At 33.9% G+C, this 21900-nt stretch overlaps 1 protein-coding gene across 1 annotated transcript in view; it reads right to left on the bottom strand.

Annotated features, from left to right (window-relative positions):
• Positions 1-18501: 18501 nt before the first annotated feature.
• LOC149775763 (ran-specific GTPase-activating protein-like) overlaps positions 18502-21900 on the bottom strand; it is a 30712-nt gene continuing 27313 nt past the window's right edge. Inside the window, exon 6 of the mRNA XM_089944277.1 lies at positions 18502-19922. Coding sequence (XP_089800403.1) covers positions 19708-19922 — 215 coding nt within the window. The 3' untranslated portion in view covers positions 18502-19707. The remainder of the gene's footprint in view (positions 19923-21900) is intronic.

The following is a 21900-nucleotide window of genomic DNA, read 5'->3' as shown; positions in this document are numbered from 1 at the left end:
TATCTTTGTAACAGATTATTAGGTTAAAACAAAATTTAATAGAAACAACAGCTACAATCTTCATGAATGTGGTCAGCAGATGACATTTTCATGCCAATTCTTTTTTGTCTCCGTTCAGTGTCCTCAATCTTCGACCTTTTAACCTTTAAATTTAAATGCTCTTCCATCACATAAGTAAAAATCATTGACAACTGGTCTGTTATGTAGAAAAAAATGTTATTATGCAGAAACTATTTTCTTTGAATTATCTTGACCTCTAATCCCAAAATCAGTATGCTTTTTTGTTACCCCAAATGAAAATCGTTCTTTCGTGTATGTGAAGTGGAACTGTTATTGTACAGAAAACATTGTAGCTCTTGCTGTTAGTTACCTCAACCTGCCACCCCAGTGGCCTAGTGATTAGAGCATCCGCCTTTGATACGGGAGGTCGTGGGTTCGAACCCCGGCTGAGTCATACCAAAGACTTATAAAATGGTACTACCAGCTGCCTCGTTAGGCGCTCAGTATTAAGAGGTCAGTGTTACGACTGGTTGGCCTGGTGTCAGGATAATATGACTGGGTGGAACATCATGCTACCTGTTTGCAGCAGTATGCCCCAGTGCCTGACATCACTATAAACTGCCACGCTGCAGACATCTTAGCAATATGACTGATTTGTTTACAAGCTACGTTAAAAATCCAAAACACACACAGTTACTTCAGCCTAACGTTTTGACTCCAAAATTTATAGCAGTTTTACTTACCATAAGGGCATGCCATCCAAACGTACTTAGTATCTGTTGACAGCCAAAAAATAGAGTTATTGTGTGGCATCATTGTTCCACTTGCAGCCAATGACTTTAACTGTTTGACCAACATCGATAGGATTCTCTTTTACCGCAAATGCAAGGGACATTAATCTTGTCATTTTGATCCCCAAATCCATAGGGGTCTCTCTTACCCCAAAAGCTCCACCAAATTTGCTAGATGTATATGGTGGACAACACAAGTTATTGTGCTGAAACAATATTTTTTCTTTCAGTGACCTTGAACTTTGTTCTACTGATCCGCTAAGACGAATCTTCCTCAAGAGCAAGCAATGAAAAAAAATTGGAAACTATATGATGGACAAGGAAACCCTTCATCTTCTTTCACGATAAACTACCTTGACCTCTGACCAATTCTAACACTAGCTTAAGCTATTTTCTAAGTTTTGTCATTATAAATGGTGAACTGAGTGATTGTGCAGAAACAAACTTGCAGTGTTTTGGATGACAGCTGGTTGGGAGGAGATACTGGTGTTTGTCGATTAGTTTCGAGTAGGCGTCTGTATGCATTAGGAACATCCCATATAGCCAGGCCCTGAGGATATGCAGAATTTGCTCCGGCGATGAAACATGTCTAAAAAGGTCCGAAGATCTATCTAAACATTTAATTTACCGAGGCTACGTCAAAGACCTGATTGCGGAGGCATCCCAAAGGGTTAAACAAATAAACTGCGATGACCTACTAAAATATGGAAAGAAGGAGAAGGCCGATAGGATACCAATTATCCTGACCTAACATCCAGACAAACCCAAAGTAGGTAAAATCATCGGGAAACACTGCCCATCGTGGAATCGTCGGACGCACTAAAGTTAATCCTCCCTAACAAACCTGTAGTAGCCTACCAGAGACCGAAAAAACCTCCTAGTCTGGGCGAAGCTAACGCCAACCACTAATCAAGATCACCCAAGTCAATCTGGCCCCTGTGGCGATAAAAGGTGTAAAACCTGTCAACATATGATAGAGACCAGGATATTTTCTAACACAGTGATTAGAGAAAAACTAAGCATACATAGTCCAAACAAAACGTGCAAAACAAGACTGTAATTTATCTCATCACATGTAAGATCTGTAGCCTTTAGTATGTTGGAGAATCCGAAAAGCTACTCAAAAGAATCAACCTTCATAGATCTAATTGGATGAAAAAGCTACTGTACAGAAGCCCCGTCGCGGAACACTTCTCCTCCCATGGCCACATTTTCAGTGATATAACACTTATTGCAATCGCTCACAACCCCACCTGGAGTTCCAAAACCAGGAAAGAAAAGGAATCTTACTGGATATGCCGCCTTAGAACATTGAAACCAATCGGTTTAAACCAAGAAGACTAGAAAAAGACAGCCATGCCACAAATAAAATTATTTTTTGCAGCCGACCTATTTTCTTTTAAATAATTCTCTAAATTTGCTCAAAAGCCTGTAATTACTACTATAACAATGAAATATCTGGGATATAATTTGCGCTTACATAAATTTATATAAAAACATGGCATTATGACTCAGCGAATTTTAGGTCCATAAAAATATTTTCCAGTATCCGCAACAAGTTGAAATAAACTAGTTGAAACATAATACATTTAAAGGTTTAATTTCTGTAGAAACAGCCATGTAAAGTTTTGCAAACATAACCGTTTTTTGGTTTTATTTGTTTGTCTTGTCTACGTTTTGTATTTGCCTTTGAAAAAGACTCATCAAGAGTCGAAAGCGCTCGTGCTAGTTCGATACTAGTTTTGCACTGTACGTTGTCAGTTTATTGCATTTATCTTAATCAATCCCTGATACAAGTGATCCCTTGCTGGATCCAGTGAACTTGAAATGACTGCTATTCGCCATATGATTCGTACTCTTTATATATATATATATATATATATATATATATATATATATATATATATATATATATATATATATATATATATATATATATATATATATATATATATATATATAGCGATTTACGGAGATGGACTTGGTGATGTTGTTCAATGTTTATTTAAGAGATTAGCTCCAAAAGCGATACCGATTGCAAAACAATTAGGAATGAAAGCTATTGGCGCTATTCGCGATGTTCCAGTAGAAAACATGTAATTAAATCGCTCACGATATTTATAATGTCATATCATTATGTTAGCGTTACTCTGACTCCTGGTCAGAAATTCAGCAAAGAGCTGCGGAATAAAAATATCAATAAAAAGATCAGATCACATGTGGTCAAAATAAACTATCATTGTCAGAACGTCAACTCTCACATTTCAATAGCGCCAAACAATCAAAAACAGGCGTTAAAATAAATCTTTCTGCTGGTGCGGTTAAAGACTCAATTAAAATAGGTGGTATATTTTCAATTCTTGCAGCTATACCAGCGTTAATAGCCGTTGCAGCCCCAGTTGTTGAAAAAACAGCTGCACTTGGTGCTGTTGGAGCTGCTGGTAAAATGGCGTTTGATAAAGTATCAGGAAGAGGATTTTAAAAAGAGGGAAGGGGTCTAAGATTACCATGAACTCCATATCGATACGGAAAAGGTCTGAGACTTCCAGGAACACTTACTTAATCTTTCCAATGTCAAATTTTGATTTACTTGATGCTGCTAAAAAATGAAATATTAAAAATTTAGAGGTGTTTTATGCGTGATCAATTACCAAAACAACCAAACAATATTGAAACAGGTATCATTAATTTTGATAAAAGGTCCGGTCCTGGGACTCATTGGGTGGCATATGCAATTGATCCACGTGGGATTATTTATTTTGATTCGTATTGGCTGGCTACACCAAAAGAATTTTTAAATTACGTAAACGCAATAAAAACTCCAGTCTGGTATTCAACATTACCAACACAAAACATAACCGATCCTCCAATATGCGGGCGTGAAGTAATTGCTGTACTCAGTGCTATATCTTCATCAACATTACCGTCTCATAAAGTCGTACACGAGTATACAAGTAGCTGCTAATCGTTTTAAACAGGTCTTAAAGTTTAGTGGTAGATATTTACGAAAGGTCTTCTTCTATCAAAGACAAGAAAAGAAAAAGATGATAATGATTTGTCAAATTACGCGACTAAAGATGAACTAGCCGATATAATTAACTTCTCTGGAGTTGACCGAGATGAAGTTATTTTTCTGGATAAATGCGGTGTTTTAAAGACGAATAATATTAAATGGAATGACATAGTTCGTTGAGTTCTCGGTGCTACTACGGATAGCATTCCAGTATTTACTGACGGTGGTAGAACCAGAGACTCAAATATATAAATCGCAACTATTAGAAATGAAATTATAAAAAGCGTTGCGAATCGTTTACGATCTACCGGTGATACAGGTGATACAGGTGAACTCAGCATGAATGGAAATAAAATAGTTGTTTAATAGATCCAACATCTGATGAAGATGCCGCAACAACAAAATACGTAGACAATAACTACAGTAGATACTAAATTACTACAGTAGATACTAAATTACTACAGTAGATACTAAATTAACCACGCTGCGAGCTGAGTATGACGTCTAAATATGCTTTTAAATCTTCGTAGAAACTTTCAAAAACTCAATATAATCGCAGATGATTTCTTTGGAAGTCCGTTGATTGTTGATGTAAAACTCGACCATATTAACACAGCTTTGTCAAACATTGAAACGTTTAATAAATGATTAAGTCTTATCAGAGATCCTAAATCAATTTCAGAGCTAATCATGATAGCGCAGAGTAATATCGATGATATTAGAAAAAAAAACTAGATGCTATAAGTGGAATTCCTGATATTGTTAAACAATTTGATCTGATTAAAATTCCCCATAAGCAGATTATCAACGTGGTATACGCAGTGTCATCAGGATTATCAACATCGTCACATAAAAAAACACTATCAAACATACTTCAGAAGTCACTGGTGTGTATAGCCTGTCCGTGTTCAGCGGTGCAAAATTTAGTATATTTACCACGTATCCCTGGCGTCATTAAACCGATAGTTTTTTCTGGAACCGTGTCTGTTGTGTTAAATAAAGGAGACGAAGATACGTTTATCTTAGAATCATGTGATAAAAAATTAACCGCAGCGTCTTACTGGGGGTGTCTTGAATATAATGAGTATTCCAATTAACGTTCAATGGCACCAGCAGTTGTAACAATTTGTGTTTCAGCTGCAACAATAATGACTCGTCTACTTAATATCATCAAAATTACACACAGCGACTTTAGCATGCTCTAAATTATCTTTGTTATTACCAACAAGCCTTAGCAATAGAAAAATATCAGATTTTGAGTTCACTGAGATAATTAAAATCTACAAAGAAGCAATTACTGTGATAGAATCCACACGTGATTTAGAAAATCAGAATTTAAATAAGAATGTCAACGCCGAACGAGCTACTACAACAGATTGTCGTTAATACAACTCCGTCAAAAACTACGATGATATCAGTCAACTCAACTAAACCTGAATTTAATGTTAAATTTCCAACTGCACAATTACGAGTATATTACACCTGTCAAAATATTAAATCAAAATCATTCGGTGGATTTACAGGAGAATAATTAGCTCGTATTTGCTTATAAAAATAAAGATGATGGAACTCCTGATTGGCAAGTTGACAGAATTCCAAATGGTAATTATCAGATTGAACAAGTGAATGATGAATTCTAGCGCATAACCAAATCTATAAAGGGAAGAGAATCAAAAATAGGTATTACCGTTCACGAACCAAGTTTATCAGCTGCTATAGAAATATATTCTCAATATTATGTTGTAGATATTTATCAATTATCAATCAGATCCGTATTAGGATGGCCAGAAATCCCACAAGAATATAAAGAAATACCAGAACCAAAACGAGATGATTTTTCTACTAATGAAAACAAAATTATAACAACTCCAGAATATCGAAAAAGACAACTGTGGCTTAGCCGTATAGGAAAACCAGTAGCAGAACATCCTTCTGGTATTCCTGGTCCTGGAATAATTTATAGTACACATCGTTATGGTAATAAAATAAAGCGTTATATAACGTCTGATGGTATAAAACCTGCTAAATTATTAGTACCAATATATAGTCGTACTGATCAAACTAGTACTTATTATATTGATGAAAAATTTATCAAAACATTTTCTGATAACCTGAATAAACACGCTTACTTAATAATCTACAAAATTTATTTTCCAGTATAATATAATATTATAATAACGATGTAAAGCAGCAGATCACTGAAACAAATCAGATTATATCTGCTCTTGAGTTAGTAAACTGGGCTATGATTGAAGAAGTATTATCAAACGAATTAATGGGAACATAAAGGCCCTACGGAAGCGATGTAGTGATTGAATACAGACCAAATAAATATTTCTCGATCATTATAAAATTACTGATGCAGAATTACCAACATTTGTAATACCAGGATTTGAAACTGGCGAACTAAAAAAATCAGTCAACGATCTTATTATTGAAAACTTTCCAAAACATTTTGAGTAATGGAAATAATAGCCGGACACAATAATGATCGATACGGTGGCAGCAGACATGTTTCACCAGGAATTGTAAATATCACATCAACAATCGCAGTCAATTATATATGTGATGCAATTCATGGCAGCTATCAAATAGATCTGGAAAAATCTAGTCAGGCTCAATAAGGATATATTTTATATACATCTACACCGCAAGTACCTCCTGGATATTTAATTGTGCAAGAGCCTATTAATTAAGTTTACCTGTGTTGCCATATCATAATCCGTTATTATCAAGAATAGATGTCAAACTAACTGACCAATCCGGACACCTAATTGATTTAAGAAATGAAAACCTGAATATAAATCTCTACGTAAGATCTTAACGATCTCATGGGAATATTCAAATTATCAAACAGTTTCAATAAGATGGGATTAATCAAAATAATCTCATTAAAAAAATGGATCATGATAATTTCATGAACAAATATATATTTGTAATATAATTTATTTCTTCTGTTGATTTTTGTTAATTTAATGGCGTAAATAGTACTAAAACAATAAAAATCAGTTAGATTTTATAATTTTGATGGGTAAATAGTACTAAAATAATAAAAATCTCATCAAAAACAAACAAACAAAATTATAAACAAATTACATAATAATAATAATAATCAGGTAGAATTTTTAAAAACTCTGAATCCCTTGACAAATAAGATGATAAATATTATAACATGAATAAATAATGCAGATTAAATATTAACTTTCACTTTCGACACTATTTACACTTTCAAAATCCCCTTTACTATTTTCACTTTTGACAATGTTATCTGACAAAAACTTTTTTCAGCTGCCTCACGCGCATGTTAATATTTTTTACGTTACGTATTCCTGAGCTAAAACTGATCTAATTTTCCCAATCACGCTTGAGAGAGATACGAAGTTTTTAACTTCTGTCTCTTTCATAGTAACCAAAGATTGGAATATACATTGTTGTATCTGCTTAATAAGTCTATATTCAGCTGGTAGTGTATATCTATCTTCAAATTTACGTGCCTGTAATAAATCAAAATCACAAATAATTTTTTATGGATCAAGTTGAATTTTTATGCCGTCTTTTTTAATTTTTAATTGCAGAAATAACGTCACTATTATTTTTGTAGTTCATTATATAATAATCATAGCTATATATTTAATATATAAAAAAATATTTACATATTTATTGTATTAAGCTATTTACAGCGTAGTTACATTCTGAATTCTAAGGACGGCAGAACACATATAGTAGCATATTTACAGCATTGTATTAAGCTATTTACAGCACTATATACAATCTTAGTTCTAAGGACGTCACAACATTAACTTCATTAATTTAATTCCAAGGACGGCACAATGCATATAATCTTAATTCTTGGACGGCACAATACATATAATTTTAATTCTAAGGACGGCACAATACTTATCTACATTCAACATATTTTGGCACCACCACCCCCAATAATCATCATCGGGAGAGTGCAAACGAGCACCCGCCACCTGGTGACATGGTGAGGATTGTGTTTCTTTTCTGTTGAAGTTCGAGCTTGTGGGTGGAACCCCACATTTTTAATGAAAAGTTTTGAAATATCGCCAACGTCGACAATTGTCGGTCACAGCATTTCATCGCCGGACCTCTAGTATGAGAATCTAACACTCTAGCATTGTATCACTGTACACACTTTTACAGATATATATTTCAGAAATTAATATAAAATTACCTATGCTGGATTTCCTACAAATGAACCACAGCGTAGATTTATTTTCCATTACATCGTAGTAGATCATTGTGTATAAATGTATTTCTGTACTTGACAAAGTCAGATTTAAATTACATGTACTGCATTACAAAGCGGGTTATTTATTTTGTCAAGGGAGACAAAATTATTTGGGGATAAAATTAAAACGTGTAATTACTTTAAACTTTTACAAAATTATATTACTTCACTGATACTAATTATCACACAGATGGTCGAAATTACTGAATATTTATATATAATTAGTTACGATGATAAAAAAATTAAGCTCTTCCGGAGAAAGTTATGCTACAGAGTTATTTCCCTTCTTGAGATCAATACGCAGTAACAAGCACTGAATTACTCTGCCGGAGATAGTTTTAGCTTGACAGAGTTTTCTCCCTTCAACAATATTGAAAAATGATCTTTTGTTTATATTTCTTAGAGAATGCAGATCTGTATATTTTATTTGCGACAGAATGTACTGAAGCAGGACAATAATCGAAATATTTAGTAGCTGCATATGTCGATTGAAATTCTATTTTTACGCCTGTCTCTACGTTTGTAGATACAACTGCTTTGGCTCTCTTATCATTACAGCCAGTATTTAAAAATTTACAATTCTCGTTCTGTGTGATAGCTCGCAAGTTACCCAAATTAATATTTTTCTTATCTGAATCAATATGATCGACCACAAGACCGTCTTTGATTAGTCCTTGATAACACTCGTAAATAAATTAATAACAGAAATATTTCTTCTTCCCAACAGTAAATCAAAGATAACCAAAATAATTAACATCGCCGACTAAAGGTCTTTTTAGTCAACAGTGCCTGATTATACCATGACGAGATGCCTCGTAATTCTTGATTATAGGATGTCACGATTTCTTTTTGCTCCATTTCTATAATAATATCATTTCTTTAAATAAAGATTTTTCTAAATCATTATCTTGAACATCTAGCTAGATAGTCTTCAGCGTTTCTTATAACTTTGACATTATTATCAATGTTTATTTTTTCATATCTTTTCAGTTCTCTGTATGTTTTTACTACGATTATGTACACACAACTGCGTGTTTCCTCCAACACCACATTTCAAACATGGTTTAGGTCCTAAACTCCCACTGCATACACTATGTAAATTATATCCGCAGAATTCGTTTACACAAGCTTTGTCACAAGAAGTTGTAGAGCCTATCATACGCCACTTGCAGTTATTCTTTGTTTGAATCATTATATATATATATATATATATATATATATATATATATATATATATATATATATATATATATATATATATATATATATATATATATATATATATATATATATATATATATATTTCAATTTAAATATAAATTTGTCATAATTATAATATGAATGATTTAACAGAGATTAAGGTTAAACCATCTAAATATAGATTTGATCTTGACAGAAGATCCACTGACAAACGAAGACGAGCTCCGGTTGATCCGACGAAAACTCTGAAAGTATTTGTAATGCCAAAAAGGACTTTCGTATAGATGGCGGAACTCGTGTGGGGTCAACATTCAAAATCATAAGCAACACCGATGGCGTCAATGCTACAATTAACGACCAACGACGTTTATTAATTATCTCGACAAAGATATTTTTCAGACTAAAGTTTATTAAGGCTGTAGACGATACTTGGATTATCAGTAACAAACGTGACCCTCTCCTTCATAATGACAAATTCGCCGTATTAAATAAAAATTACAAATCAGGAATGTTTACTGGTATTGAAAAACAGTATTGTGAAAGAGCGTATCCTGTGACCACATATATTTATTGAATTTATCGATAAATGATAAACCTAACGTTCATGATCACCAATGAAAATTTCAAACTAAATTGTGTCAAATATCAAAACTGTTATCAGCACCATCTGTATTTGATCCTGTAGCTAGACAGAAAACAGTTTATCTCAATGGACCTGGGGTTCTGATAAAACAACTCATGTAATTAAATTATTCTTGAACAGTTGTTCAGAAATAGTAATATTAGCACCTACAGAGGCTCGCATGAGAAATGAAAGAAAGAACTATTAAATCATGCATTTATAAATTCTTTCTATGGAAGGGAGATAAAAGGATTCCTGAACGAATGGGAGAGAAATATATTCCAAAGATTATTGTTTGGGATGAAATATGCACTGTTTCATTAGAAACGTTAACAATATTTCTTGATTGGTTATTGACAAAAATACTACTGTATTAATGTTTTGGTTTGTCTCCATATAAATGGCCGAGAAATTTTGTAGATTATTATGAAGAAATAACTGATGATCACAGAGCGCTTGATCCAGAATTAAGAGAGTTAAGAAATTTGAATCAGACTAAAACCGTATAAAATTCAATGTGAAATAATGCGTGAAATAATTTCAGAAACTCCTATTGAATTTTTTTTGGAATTTATGGAGACCAAATTGTTTGATAGTTGCAAGCAGAAAGATAGTTCGTGATACACTTCAACAACAATTATTTTTGTTGCATAAGAAAAGTTTTCAAATCTACCCGTACCATTGTGTTAACGACCAGCAGATACGCGAAGACAAAACATCGACGTTGATATACCAGGATCATCAGAAAAACAAAATCTTGTATTAAATGATATTGTTTTTAGTTCCTGTCAGTGTTGTTGAGAGTGCGTTAACTATGGACAAAACTCCATGGACGCTAGGATACGCAATGACAATTCATTCATCACAAGGATTAACCCTCTCTGATACAAATCTTTGTATCGTCGATGATTGTATCGAATGGTCCAACTTAATTTATCTCACAGTGTCTCGAGTCAAAAGAATATCTCAGCTGCGGAGGGTTATTATAGACTTTACAGAAAATAATGATCAAATTCAGGAAACCATTGCTGGCAATAGCGATGATATAGTAAGAAAAAAATTAGTTATAAACATTATGACAAGAAAAAAAAAGTGCGACTTTGATTTCGATGCTGAATCTATCATGACATTGAAACAATAGCAAAATAATCATTGTGCGAGCTTTAACACAGTAATGTTGTGGCAGTATTCAAATAATAATCAAAGACAATTTACCATAGACAGAATTAATAGTAGTCTTGGTCACACATGCGAAAATGTAATGCTGATCAATCGACGTTGAGGTGCTAGTTTACAAAAGTGAATGCGGTGGTAATTGTGTCTTCAAGAATTACTTGTAATCGGTCAAAAACAAATCCACATTGAGGAGCAGTTGAATCTAATCTGTAGATTGCTGGTCTACATGTAGATCTTATGATGCTAGAAATTTTATGTGTCGTAATACTCCAAATAGGATCAGTTGCACTTTTTGTCACCACCTTGAAGTTCACTGGGTTTATATAAATATCTGAGTCACATTACCTAATACTGGTTATTTTGAAAATTCATGCGTTGTATTGGTATGTGGTTTTTTGTAATTGCATTAATGGGTTTCATGGCAGTTCGAGTAATTTCATTATTTAATGCAGCTATCACACTTGGTAATCTTGCAACCCATTCGCAAGATGTCATATCTTTCTGAATAATTTCCTTTGCATCTTGATATCCAAATAACCGCTCAGGAAGTGTTCGATTAAATCATTCAAAAAATGCCTGATCAAGATGAATTGCGTATGTCCTTGTCTGATTTTGACACTATGTTTTTTCATCAGAGATGATACTGCACCTAGAAATTCCTTGCCAGGATCAACTTGTAGTTAATGTGGCCATCACAAGGGTCTTCGTTGATAAATTCGTTCAAAAGCATAAGAAACTTTCAGTTGCCGTTTTAGGCGACAACGGTTCTATTTCCTTATACCTACTTGCAGCATCAACGACAGTGAACACGTATTTGCATGTACGTGATTTACGTCTACCAATTTTAATAGCATCATGTGCTAAAAAAAAATATCTGCTTGATGAACTTCATTAGGAGTGCTGCCATGCTGAATTTTTTTAGGTGGTGGTGGATAAATTTGCCATATTGCCTGTTGTGCTAACCAATTTGCAGCAACAGAATGTGTAACATTTGCTGCATCAGCGAGTTTACTAATCGCTGCTCTACCCCTCCATTATCTGCTTGGGCTATAATAAATAGATTCCATTATCTTAATAATTGGATGTCGGGTTCCAGGACTACAATAAATATATCCAGGAAGATGTTTTTTCCTGGGTATTTAGCCCATGGAGTTCCTGGTAATTTTCCTAAGTAGTGATAACACCACCTTTCTTCATACTAGACAAAATAAATTTATATTTATTTGTACCATATTTCACACACTTGCCTGTAAGTGCACTTTTTATTTTTTGTTATTATTGTTGTTAATTCACTTGTGGGGACGGATGCTCTACATTGACCATAATATAAATCCATATTATTTATTTGTATAACATGGATGCAGGGGCATATTAACCATTAAGTAGACTAAGCACGTGCTTAGGGCACCAGGGCCAAAGGGGGCACCACAAAGTCGAGAAAAGGGTGAAAAGAAAAAAAACGAATGAAGATTTGTAAAAAAAAAAATCTTAAAACTAGTGCAAATTGATCATAATGTTCTGTTTCTTGATCATGGTGCACCCTAGGGTTATCTTCCCAGGTGTACGTAGAAAGGAGGGGAGCACCAAGATTTGTCAGTGCTTAGGGCACCAGTGAGCGTTAATTCGCCCCTGCATGGATGTCTTTGATTTCTCAGCAACACGAAAACATGAGCCAGTCAAACATATTTCAGCAATACCAAATTCCATCAGAATGATAATAATAGGTCCATCTGGATTGGGTAAAACACAACTGCTTAATTTGATAATGAGATGGCCCAAGTGGGATAAATTGTATTTAGCAGCTCTGTCAGTTGATGATCAGAGATGTTAATTGAAAACGCAAAATTGTTGGATGAAGATGGTAATATTATTGATTTCATCACCGATATTGGTGAAGCCCCATCTGTAGACGACGTTGATGGATTTATTAATAATTTTGTAGTATATGATGATGTAATGCTGGACAAACAACCAAATCCAGCAAGAATATTTTCTTGGGGCAGACATAAAAATACTGATGCAATTTGTTACTCAGCAATATACACAAATACCTAAATCAGAGATAACTAATATTTTACTTGTGTTTAATGTAGTTGATACACATACTCTGCGAAATATTCATCAGACTTAGTGTAGTGGGGATATGGATATGATTAGGTTCAAAAACTTCTTTTCAAAAGCACAATCTGCTCCACACAGATTTATAACATTAAATTTACATGATCCTTGATCGTGATATTGTATAGGTCTTGATAAAATCTTTGGTTGAGAGACTAATTTAATTACTCACACATTTATAGCAGCAGAGGAGGTGATACCTCAATGAAACATCTGGCCAGTAAACGAATGCACATACAAATTTAGAAAAAACACTAATGACAAAGTAACAAAAAACTAACCCAATTAGAGAAACTCTTGGTAAGTTAGAGACTTCAGTTTGGCGTTATTGACCTTATTTTTTTATATTTATTTTTGTATGTACGTTTCAGCAAAAGGCTGTTCACCTCCTCTGCTGCTAATTGACTTGTCTGAGATTGTTTTGATGCCTGTCATAGATTTCAAGGTAACTAAGTGATAACTTAACATCATTCTTACGATTTCTTCAACAGGTGTAACTGCAAAAAGAAAAGTAATCATCTCCTGATGATTAGTCACCTACTGGATAATTCTCAAACACAATAGCAATAGTAACAGGTTGTCATGAATGTGTAACAGGTTTTAATGACTCCCAACCCTGTTCAGCATTAGTCTGTATGCATGGATGTAGGTAGATTCAGTTAACATCGCTCACCATTACCACAGGTGACATTAACAGTCTGTAGAGAATAAATCATTCTGCTAATGAAGTCTTTAGTACAATAACAAAAGTTTCAAGTCAGCTTTCTATATTTATTATGCATGTGATTGAAGCGCTAAACATGATTAAATATGAATAATGCTAAACAGTTAAGTTTTCATCAAAATATCAGTCACCTTGATATCTAGCATTCACAAGCATGCTTTATCACTATTTTTACCAGGTTGTTACACAAGACCATTACACACTTTGGGCTAATAATTAAAATGAATAAAAATGTATTCTCAAATCATTCTCAAAAGTCAGCTTGTCCACGACTGTTTAGATGCACATTGCTCATTTCATGATGAAAAGTGAATGATGTGGATGCAGACACAACACTCCCCAGAAAATAACAAAGGGTGAATTCATCAAGACTGGAATATTTCATTGCGAGATAATTTGACCTCAGTTTCTTGCTGGATGGATACTTAACTGATGTATGATCAATTCATCTCCAAGTGTAAAAATAGATTATGAATACTGTTATGATGCAATGAAACATGATAAAAAAATTAAGTTAACACCGTTATATTGTTATTTTTTTTTAAAGATTCACTTTTGTCTGTCACCCCTGCCAGGGTATACGCCGCCCACAAAAGATCGCCAGATGCTTCTGTCCTGTGCCCACTTGCTCATCTCCTGTGGGTTGACGACCCTCTTCATCCTCTCCAGGAAGACCTTGTTGAATTCTTTCCCTGGTACTGACAAGTGTGATTCCTCTGTAGTTGGAGCAGTTGCTGAGGTCGCCTTTCTTTGGGATCTTGATGAGGTGTCCCTCCTTCCAGTCAGTCTGTATTTCTTCTTCCTCCCAGATCTTCTCAAAGAGGGGTTATAGCATTTCCACTGAAACATCTAGGTCTGCACTGAGGGCTTCTGCTGGGATGTCATCAGGTCCAGCTGCCTTGCCATTCTTCAGTTGGGTGATGGCTTTCCTGATCTCGTCTCTGGTGGGATTGTCACAGCTTATGGGGAGATCTACGTTGGCTGGGTGGTTCTAGTGGTGCTGGCCTGTTCAAGTTCTTCAAAATGTTCTGTCCATCTATTTATTTGGTGTTCTGTACTTGTTATGGTCTTTCCCTGCTTGTTCTTTATGGGAGTTTTGCTGTACTTGCCAGATAACTTCTTGGTGATGTCATACAGCTTCCTGTTTCCACTGCCTCTGTTGCCAGTCCTTCAGCTTAGTTTCTCTTGTCCATCTTGATGCTTCTTTTAAATTCTGTGGGAATTAGTGTACTCTTTGTATCTTTACTTTTTTTATTAACCCTCACTTCTTGCAGGGATCTTCTGAACTTCTTGGCTATGCAGATGTGGTTAATTTATTTAAGAGTAGGCCTTTTTTATTTTACTGAAATGCGCGGAGATAAAAAAAAGGGGGAACTGCAGGATTATTATTTTTACAGTGGAGGTCAGAAAAAGACATGGTTCTCACGCTTTTTTAAATAGAAATTTCCAGGTCTTTTCCAGGATGAATTTAATTTTTTCAAGGTTCACCTATGACCATTATTGAATGGAATTAAAGAACATTCTGGATTATAAAATATGCATTTTCGAAATTTGAAAATGTTTCTCTTTCAAGGCTCTCCAAAACATGTCAGAAAAGATGATCATGTATAAAACCACAAAAGGAGTCACATTAAACAAATCTGACTATTCCTATAAATTGGCATTAAAAGCCATTTCAATGTACAGAATACAAATCCTAACTTGACTTTGCTGACCTGCATTGTGTTGCTACGTGGACATATTGAGCATTAATTATTTTATTTCCTTTCAAGCCTTTAATTCTAAAGAATTCTAGAGCAATATATGTGCATGTCAAAGTAAACATTTCCTATCACAGTATGAAAAAAAACCCCAATAAATGCAAAGTTTTAGAATCTTATCTTGGAACGAAAAATGTTTAACCTGAATTTATTTGTGCCAATAAAATCTCAAACAAGATTTTTCAACCAACCTAAACTCCTTAAGATGATTTGGTTTAACATTTTATCATTTAAAGACATTTACAAAAGGGTTGATTTAAATTTTGACAAAAGACCTTCAAAATTATATATTATTCTATAAACAAGGACTGAATTATCTGTAAAATCAACGTGTTCTTGTAGTTCAATAAACCAGTCACCAAACCTGTATTGATACATGGGCTCTTATCGTTTCTTAATATATAATAAAAGGGACAACAATTTCCCATTTCTCCAGCGTTCTATTTTAAGATCTAAAACCAGTGTTTCAAGCTACATGTCACTGTGTAATAGTTTTGTACCAAAGTTCAGCTCAGAGACTCAAACTTTTTCTAATCTGGGTTTCCTCCAAGTATTCCAACCCCATTTTTCACATCTGGACATTTAGGAATGGAGGGTGGGTTCAGAGCAATTACATATAAAAAATCTGGAACTGACAACACCGTAAGATTGCTTACCAGCAGGCCTAGCAAATTTAAACTATGTTATATTGACTTGTACCTGCATGAAATCGATAGGAAACATACTTATTTTCTCAAAAATGTGAAGTATTACAACCGTTATGTCTTTCATCTGCTGACAGACTAGACATAACTTGGCATAGATGAAACCTGACCCAGTACACACCATTTGTGTTAATAGTCACATGACTTCACAAATCTCAAACAAGGACATCGCAAGTCCAATAGTCACGTGATATCAACAACAAACTCCTTTTTAATATTGTTGTACAAAATTTCAATTATATTAAATGAAAGTCTGATACCTTTTGTAAAAACCAGAAAGAACATACAATTCTCAACATATTTATTTCGAGAACTACAAGAAACTTGGCCAGTCTGATTCATCAAACAGAGTAGTCTGGTTCCCTGCTTTGTATGCTTCCTGTGTGTTAGAGAACATGTCAACGTGGTAGTCACATAATACAAAAAAACTCCCGAGTTGGTCTCTGAATAAATATAGAGAATTCTGTGCTCTTTTGGTTTTGTGTTTTTATTACAACCAGTATACGACTTTCATGTAATATTTTTTTTCTAATGTATTTGAAAATGACAGTTGGGAGATTATGTGTGCTCATGCAACTAGCAGTCGACATCGCTAGTACCAGACCAAATTTCATCAATGCATTAGTTTTATCATGTTTCAGCAGATTAAAAACATAACGATTTTAATACAAGCAATTTCTGAGAAAATAATTTTCATATTGATCTCATGCATGTATAACTCGATTTAACAATGTTTGTGATGCTAGACTGGTTTTCATACATTCTATATAAAAAAGATAAGGATATCGAGTTGTTTGTGAAACAAAAAGTCTACCAGATAAATCTAATCCACTGAGTGTTTGGATTGTCTCAACAAATATATTTATGACAAGCACCCAAATGATCCATACTACAACCTTCTAATATTCTGGTTAGAACTCTATAAATTTAATTCGCAATCAGTTAAGACTCAATTACATAGTTGTTTCACGCGTCAAGTTGTGGAGGAAAATTCCTGGGGTTTTCCCCCCAACTTTCGTCAATATTTGCAAATTTCAAGGACTTTTCATGGGCGGAATTTTTTGTATCATTTCTTCCGACTTTTTCTGACAACGTGGAAACCCTGAAAAGAAAATTAAGGAACAAAATAAGGCTGCTGGAATGAATGCCTTCTGTAAATCATCCTAGGCAAGGATTACAGCATATCTCAGTACTATCAATTTCACGATTTTCACATGAAATTGTTTTCTTGTCAATCCCATTTCAGATAATGTCATTATGCTAAGAGCAATCACTTTTCAGAAAGCTGTATTAGAGTAAAATAAGGAGAAAAGATTTAGCAAAATACTACTTAATATGATCCAACATCATTTAATGACACAAAACAAAATGAATGCCATAACAATTTATTATAAATGATAATCAAAACATTCCACCCTGTAAAACCAACAACTTGTCACAACAATTGTCAAGTCAAATATACAGAGACTTTGCTTTGCAATGGTTGCAATTATGACAGTTGTTTTAGAGTTGAAAACTGATATTACAATTCTTTTATCCTTCCAAAAGATTTGTCCACACTTTAATCAAAGTGATTCATTTGCAAATATGTAGCCTATACATCCAGGGGTAATCTGAACAACCACAACTTACCAAATCCAAAATTCTCTGGTGTTATACTAAATGTTCCCATTCCTCATGCTAAATATCAATTTACTGAACTGGGCAACATTCTGGCAATACATTTTTGGGGCCAAAATGCACCAGCCAGGTATTTTCTTCTTTTAACTTAACCATGTCTGTTTGTTTGGACTGGCCTGGACTGCAGTCTTCCATGTCTGTTAAATGGAGTAGACCCAGATACTTGACAATAGATGATCCAGAAATGTCTCTGCTATGGGCAATTATCAATTTGCCAAAACTGTACAACAAAGTGATTTTTGTATTAGACAAGCACCACATGCAGGCATATCATTTGCTTTGCTCCCAGCATAATACTGTTTTTCAGTTTATCAACTATTCTTAAAAGTCTCTAAAATATTCTACATTGTTTTTCTCAGTTCTGTATTGCTTTATATAGGCAGGTGGGTCACTGACCCATTAGAAGGACACAGTGGTTTCTTATTCAATAAGATTTTTTAAACAGCACAAAACTTAAAATCTTGACCACAAAGTAGGTTTATTTTAAAAACTGAACATAAAAAATGTAGTATTTCATGTGCAATTTTACATATTCATTTACTAAAATACCACCAAATTTCAGACTACTGACTAGACTTTAAGAAACAATGAGAAGTTCACATCTACTTCTGACCAATATAGATTATAAATGTGTCACAAAGTATGTTTCATGAAACGCTCCCTTCTTTTGAAAATAAACCTGGAGTTGGGACCATATTAGCTATAAAGCATCAGGACTAGTGCATAATATATTAAACAAAAATGTCATGGTGTAATGATGGCACACACTAAAACCAACAAACTGAAAAATGTGTAGTCTTTGGGATGGGGCAACTTGATTACTTTAATACTGAGCTAAAAGTTAAAGTTTCTAGAGACAAATAGTGGAAAAAAAGTTTGGTAAATTTATCTCCACACAAATATTCATTTTTCTGCATCTAATACAGAATGAAACCTCCAAGACTGTTAATTGTATCATATAGCCTTCCAACATGTTATTGAAGATAAAAGATTCAAACAATTTGTTGGTTCAAGAAATTGATAGTTGATGACAGTACATTCACAGAATTTCTAAAAACATTTATTTAGAGTAAATATTAATATTTCTAATGTTTCAAAGTTAAGTGCTGCATTCATCTCCAGCTTCAAGTAAATAAATTACTTTCTGATATATCACAGAGTTTATGAATTTGTTTGGACAAATTCATGTCTGGTGTCTTGTAACAATTGTGAAGGGTTAAATGGTATCTTCCTGATGTGACTGACATCCAATGCATTCTCCAATTTTCAGCACCAATATTCCACTACATTCGACTGAAATCTCAATATATCCTGACCCAATATGATTTCTAGAAAATGAGGATCTTTCCTCAATAATCATTGTATTATTGTGATTATCATACAGCAGTTTGATTTTATGCAACAAATTAAAAATTTTATTACTTATACTTCAAGAAAACCACGCAAAGTTTCATGTCAAAAGTGTTAAGTGTAGTAACTGGAGACTGAAACTAGTCCTGAATCTTCTGACACACATGTATATGAGTGACATGTGCAAGATTACAGTTGTATCATAAAATACTTCACAATGAAGCAGTACAGTACTACTCGCAGTATATTACGAAGATGGAAACGAAGGAATTAAGCTCTTCAGAGAAAAAAACACCCATAACAGCTGCAACCATTATTCATTTTTGTTCCTGAGTATCAGAATCTGTCCTCTCTTCAGAATCAGAATTTTCAGTGTCACTGTTTTCCTCTGAGGATTTTTCAGTTTTGCCTTCTACTGTCAAAGTTTGTAGTTTATCTGTAACAGTGTCTGCTTCTGCATCAAAGCTGTTCTTTTCTTTATTATCTTCCTTGGTGGGGGATTTATCTTCTTTGCCAGGGGATGTTACACCATCTGAAATGATACAAAATTCACTCATAACTTTTAAAACACTAGCAAGATTTTTCCACTGTTTACAAAAACATACTTAAATATTTTTTTATATGCTTAGGATTTTATTCAAAGTAGCATTTTTATTCTTAGTGTGAAAAATTACAGGTTCTTGTTAAAATGCTGAAAAGATTTCCTCTTCATGTTGAACTTCTTTTATGCATATTATATGCCAGCTTGTGTTTATTAGTCCTTTGTCAAGGCATTGTATAAATCTTTTTATTTACTGTAGTATCATCAATTTTTGTGGGGCCCCAATTTTCATGGTTTTCGTTGTTGCCCTAACCACGAATTTAAATCTCCAACAAAAAATGAGCCACGAAGGATGACACCCCCCCCACCCCCCGTTTTCTTACAGTGTTTCATTCCTAGAGATAAACACAGCTACTAGCATTTGATGAATCAAGGTCAATAAATATGAGCTTTTACATGTGTTTGTTTTATTTTTTATTTTAACCTTTTGAAACAAGAATTATATATCATTTTACATTGTTTCAATGCACACGTTTGATAAAGTATACAATAGCTGTAATTTTAATCTCACTGCCTTAAATCGCTATGTGAGGTAAGGTTAGAGAGAAAATAAAGCAAAAGCAAAAGGTATTCAAACAATAGTAATACTGAAAATGAAAGAAAAAATAATACAAACAGTATATGAAAATTAAATTTAATACTTATTCAAACTGATCCTTCGAGTACAACTTTTGTTGAAACATTTAAATCCTTCTGAAAGCACATTTCATTTTAGCCATGCATTTTTAATCCAAAAGAACAACAATCCTATAAAATACTATAACTATTACTTGAAACGCTATTATTAATGAAACACTATGTATATACACTAATTACAGCAGAGTATTAAAGCTCACACTTCACACATTTTTGGAAAAAGCCACTGTATCAACATGACGTCAATCAAGTCTCATGTTACTCACAAATTATTCTCAAGTAAATACTCCCCAAATTGCTGAATTAAACAAGTCCACCTTTCTCAAACCACTAATAATTGGGTCTGATCTTTCACTCATTGTCGCATGAGCTGTATTTCAGTGTAAACTGACTTGATTAATGAGGTTGCAAGGTTTACTAATACTGTTCAATGATCATCACCAGTAACATCTTTTTCCGTAATGGTGTCCATGACCTATTTAGCATACAACTCATGGAAGAGTGACTTTAATTCTTCTTTGTACTCCTTATTTACTGACAAATCTAGTGGTTGAAGTTGGTATGTACAAGAGGCCGGCACAAACATTAGCTGCCTGGTAAGCAAGTGCCCGTTGAGCACTCAAACGAAAACATGGCAAAAATGATTAATCTTGACAGGTGTTTTATTTATGCTTATAGAGATGGAAGTATTGTTTTAGTGTTGGCTGCATCAGCTTCAACTGATGTTATTTACCTGGTCAAAAATACAGTTTAGGTATTGAACTTGCCAGGTCTTTGATTTGAGCTCATACAGGTGGTAGTATTGTTTTAAATATTAAAGTAACCGCCATTTGCATCAGCATAGTTTAATTCGCTTGTATTCTTTATTTTTGAGTATTTGTAGAGGTTAAACCATGAAATTAAATACCTACTAATATACTAACTTTGACAGGCAAAAACCACAAATTTAAGTATCCACGAAAATGTCTTTTTATTTATTTACAAAACCACAAAGATTGAGCCCAACGAAAATAAATGATATTACAATATTAAATATGTGTACTTGGGTTTTCCGCACATGCGAAGTGCTTTCGATGGGAAGAACTGAATACTTCCAGCGCACAGACGATGTATTGTGGCATCGTCTGTGTATAAATAACTCACCGTAAGACTAAATCTTTACATTACGAAACATCTTGTCAGTGAGTGGTCTATTTTAAGGACCTGCACATCTTCAGCTGTAGAGGTAAGTGAGTTGTTAATTTCTTGTGTATAAGTTATAACTATTGTACAA

Source organism: Sinohyriopsis cumingii, chromosome 19, assembly GCF_028554795.1.
Source record: "Sinohyriopsis cumingii isolate HCF-2022 chromosome 19, ASM2855479v2, whole genome shotgun sequence".
In the NCBI taxonomy this organism is placed as follows: Eukaryota; Metazoa; Mollusca; class Bivalvia; order Unionida; family Unionidae; genus Sinohyriopsis; species Sinohyriopsis cumingii.
The sequence above is the reverse complement of the archived record's forward strand: the minus strand, read 5'-3'. Positions and strand labels throughout refer to the sequence as shown.